Raw genomic sequence first — 4,633 nt, 5'->3', positions numbered from 1 at the left:
CAAGTACCCGGAGCACGGGAACCCGGCCATCCTACTCATGGGATCCGCCAACGGCGGGCCCGTGGTCAAAACTGACTCGCAGCAACCCCTGGTCTGGCCCGCCTGGGTCTACTGCACGCGCTACTCGGACCGCCCGTCCTCCGGTGAGTACCCACGCTGGGGCCGCCCGGTGCCTTCCCGCTGGGCGGCCGCCCTCAGATCTCCAAGCCGCCGCGCTGGGCACAACAAACCCAGTTTCAAGGGCTCCCACCTCTCCTCCCGGTTTTCTTCTCACACCGCCTCCCCTCCCCCGGTTCCAGCCTAAACTGAATGAATAATCCACTCTTGCGATCCTGGTTTCTGTAGCCACTCCTCAGAAGTTAACAATTCCTGAGCTAGGAGGCTTGAGGCGCGGTCTTTTGCTTTTTGGAACTTGGAGCCCGTGGAGGCTTCTTTGTGTTTTACGTTTATCAATATTACGAAAGATATAAACTTAATTTATTTTTCTTCTGCAAGAAAAAAGAAAAAATAGATATTTAGAAGCTGGCCAGATGGTAGGCCTAGCAACCTGAGTTTGAAATCCACCAGCCCGATCATTGTGGAAGCCGGCTTTAATCTTGGGCAGGTTAGGGCCAAAATAATCATCTTCCTCTTGTGTTCTTACAGACAAACATTATCTTTATATTTTCTGTAGTGATTCCATTTACATAGAAACAAATAGGGGGGGCATACAGGATGAGGAGGGGTGGGGGGTTAACGCCATTCTCCTCTTCTAACCTTCTTGCAACAGAGTAGGTCGCGGCTTGATCTAATTCGGAAAAAGGTAGTGCCGGAAAGGCGAGTGCCCCAGGTGCCCGTTCTCTCTGAAGCTGGAAATGTGGGAGAGGAAAGAAAGCAGGTTAGGCTCGGTAGGGCAAAGGGCAGGTGAGCCAGCCTTCTCCTAAGCTGCTTCCATGTGGGATTTCCATGGCCCAGCGGCCCTGCCCTTTCCCTCTGTCTTTTTTTCCTTCCACACATCTGCCAGTTAGTAGATTACTGCCAGCCAAAGGCCGGTTTTTCTCAGCTTTTCTATTACTCTTGGTCTGTGTGCCCGTCGAGCCTGGCAAACCCAAGGCCAAGAACTGCCCAGAGGAGAGGGAGCAAGGCCTGCAGGACTCTTCGGCTGGGAGAGTGCGGGAGACCAGCTGGGATCGCTGGAAAAGCAGCAGGGGCTTGATCCAGTAACTGATCAGGACTCCGGGGCCGAGGTCCACCGGAGGGCCCGGCACCGCGCAGCCACGTAAGGCCTTCTTCCTGCCTGGTCTCTGGCTGTCTTGCTGCTGCGGGCCAAGCGCAGATCGATGTGCGCTATCAGCCCCCGCCATCTCGAGCCCCGTTATTGACACGTCGGGCTCCCTGAACCTCCGAAAAGCTGCTTTGATTGACTAGCCTGATGGATAGAGTGATTGAGCTGTCAGGCTGCGCAGCTCGGGCTGGCCAGGAGGCTACGATTTTATTACAAGTGTCCGTGCCTGCGCGCACACACACAACACCACTCCAACATGCCCCAGACTCTCAAGGCGTAGCCGGCCCTTTCTGTGGATGTTCACATTTCCTGGGCCATCTCTGCCAGCTCAGTCAATGACTCATCTAAACCCCAGTCCTGCCCTGGAGTGGGCCTTGTCTTTGTTCCTGGATGGTCCTTCTTGTAGGCCTGGAGACCAGATCTTTCTCCTGAATGGGCAGTTCAGGGGAATGCACCCCAATCCAGATCTGAGTTGCTGCAGTGTGCTAAACCTGGAGCCTTTGTCATAGACAGCTGGTGGCCCCGGCCCAGGCCTGCCTTCAGGATCCAGTTACCCATCTTACCCTCTGTTGCTGGATTTAGAGATGCCAGCAAAGACCCTTCTTGCTAGACAGCTTTTGATAAATCGCCCACATGATAGGGACCTGACTCCATAGGCTTTTGTAATGGAGACAAGGCCCAGTAAGTCAATGCCAGAGACCTGGGCATGGAAGCCAAGACACCCGCTCAGCCTTTCAATGCACAGACCAACAATTGAATCCTCTCCTGGATCGCTCCATGCCCTCCATTCTCTCTCCAGGGTTGGACCCCAAGGCAGCCCTTCTTTGGGCATAGCATTCAAGACCACAGTACAGATTTCTGTGGTCCATGTCACCGTCCTCTGTTCTTGTTTTGCTTATGGAAAGGGAGTAGGATGTAGTCTTGCTAATGCTGTGGGTAGAAAGAGAAAGCTAGACTTGGTTTGTTTCTGTTGTTCAGTTTCCCAGCCTGGAATGACAGAGCCTGTTCAAAGGAGAGATAGCAAGTTTGGCATGGGCAGCTGGGGAGGGCCTCATTTTCCTCACTGATACCATCCAAGAAGCAAAGCCCAGATGATGGGATAGAGCCTGCAGCCCAGTGAAGGTCTCTTCTTCCCCTTTAGAAAAGAGGCAATGCTCTAGAAAGGGCTTCCTTTAGGCCAGAGAGAAAGAGATGGTAGAAAGAGCAGATACTAAATTCTTTGGAGCCGGCCACTTTTGTAGAGCCTTCTCCCTGTCCCTTCTGCAGGCTATGACAGGCTTCTGGATATGGGTAGCTAGCTTCTTGAGAACTAAGGGGGAGCCAGTTTGCAGAGCAGCTGCATTTCCTCAGGGCCAGTCCCCACCATTCTTCTTTCTGAATTCCCAGGGTAGGAAGAAGAGGGCTACCACTTTCAACTCCAGGCTAGGCCTAACGGGACTCCAAAATCTTAATCTTGGATTCCCACCTTTTTGGCTGGGAATCACTGTGATTTAAGTCTGTTCCCCGTTCTCCTTGGAGTGCAGATGTACCTATATCCTCGGCCAGTTTTCCTCCTCTGCGGCTTCTTTGCCTATTCCGCAGATGGGAAACAGAGACCCCAGTGGCCCAGCCAGGGGCTCTTTGATGCAAGAAGGGAGCTGGGGAATTCCCTCTCCCCTTCCCCCCTGCAGGGCCTACCGCGATCACCCCGAGAGCTCGGGGCGCGAAGTCCGGCCGACACTGCCATTCTCACGGTTTCCTCTGCCCTCTCTCCACCCCCACCCCCTTTTTGCCCTCGGTCCCCACCCCCTCTCCCGGCCTTCCCCGCCGCTGCAGGTCCGCGCACCAGGAAGCTGAAGAAGAAGAAGAACGAGAAGGAGGACAAGCGGCCGAGGACGGCGTTCACGGCCGAGCAGCTGCAGAGACTCAAGGCGGAGTTCCAGGCGAACCGCTACATCACCGAGCAGCGGCGGCAGACCCTGGCCCAGGAGCTCAGCCTCAACGAGTCGCAGATCAAGATCTGGTTCCAGAACAAGCGCGCCAAGATCAAGAAAGCCACGGGCATTAAGAACGGCCTGGCGCTGCACCTCATGGCCCAGGGACTGTACAACCACTCCACCACCACGGTCCAGGACAAAGACGAGAGCGAGTAGCCGGCCGGGGCCGAGAGCGGTCGGGCGGGCCGTGGCGCCCGCGCCCCCTCCTGGCACCGCCGCCGCCGCCACCGCCTCGCCGGCCCCAGGCCCGGGGAAAAATCATAAGAGCAAAAGAGAGAGGAAGCAACAAGAAGAGACTGAGAGAGAGAGAGAGAGAGAAAGAGAAAGAGAGATCCGCAGAATGGACAGTCACATCGGAAGGAAAGGTTTTGGAAAAGGGAGACTCGGACAGGTGCTATGAAAAAAAAATAGGATCTATTCTTTATTCACAGTATAAGGGACGAAACTGCGATCTCCTTAAAGCTCTATCTAGCCAAACTGCTTACCACCTTGTATATATTTAATTTCAGGTAAGGAAAACAAATATGTGTAGCGATCTCTATTTGCTGGACGTTTTTATTAATCTCCTTTATTATTATTGTTATAATTATTATAATTATTATAATTATTTTATCCCCCCCTTCCCTGTCCCTGCCTCGCTGACCCTCGACCCAGTTTCGTTTTCGTTGCATTTTTTCCCCCTCCTCTTGAATATTTTTGCTTCTCCCGCTCCGCATCGCTGGCTCTCATTTCTCTGGGACTTTTTTTTCTTTCTTTGTGTGCGTGAGAGTGTGTTTCCTCCCGTGTCTGCCCTTTCCCTCTCCTCAAAACTCCCAGGATCCTTCTGTCTGTCTGTCTGTCTGTCCTGCCTTCCCCTCTTTCGTTTTCTGGAGACTCGTTGAGAAATACGACCCCACAGACTGCGAGACTGAACCGCCGCTACAAGCCAAAGATTTTATTATGTTCAGAAACCTGTAGTCTGAAATAAAGTGTACACTGTGCTTACGAGCGGCTGGCAGCCCTCCTCTTTTCGGGGCTTGGGAAGGGCGTGGGCCGGGCACTCTTGGGGGCCCTACACTGCATGCAGAACTTGGGTGTCTTGATGGGGGCATTAAAATTTCAGGCCCATTAAAGGTTGGGGAGGCCAGAGGCGAGGGGTAGTGGCCGAGGCTGCGCAGATTTGGGTTTGGCCTCGGTCTGGAGGGTCTAGAGGGAAAGCCTGGTGTCTGATTGTGTTCAGGCGAACCCAAAGGCCGGCAAGTCCTTTTCTGACTTCAGATTTGGCTTGTGGGTTGATCTCTTTATGAGGTTGTCTGACCCAGACAACCGATTTTCCCACTTTTCAACCTGTCCCCCTTCCCACCAGCCTCCACCCTTCATTTTCTTCTTTTCCTTTGGTGCGGGTTTTGCTGGA

At 53.6% G+C, this 4,633-nt stretch overlaps 1 protein-coding gene across 1 annotated transcript in view; it reads left to right on the top strand.

Annotated features, from left to right (window-relative positions):
- En1 (engrailed homeobox 1) overlaps nucleotides 1-3,396 on the top strand; it is a 14,389-nt gene extending 10,993 nt beyond the window's left edge. The window contains exons 7-8 of the mRNA XM_013020666.1: nucleotides 5-143; nucleotides 3,080-3,396. Coding sequence (XP_012876120.1) covers nucleotides 5-143; nucleotides 3,080-3,396 — 456 coding nt within the window. The remainder of the gene's footprint in view (nucleotides 1-4; nucleotides 144-3,079) is intronic.
- The last annotated feature ends 1,237 nt before the right edge of the window (nucleotides 3,397-4,633 follow it).

This window comes from Dipodomys ordii, unplaced genomic scaffold, assembly GCF_000151885.1.
Source record: "Dipodomys ordii isolate 6190 unplaced genomic scaffold, Dord_2.0 Scaffold52, whole genome shotgun sequence".
NCBI lineage: Eukaryota > Metazoa > Chordata > Mammalia > Rodentia > Heteromyidae > Dipodomys > Dipodomys ordii.
Note: the sequence above shows the minus strand (reverse complement) of the source record. Positions and strands in the feature narration are given on the sequence as shown.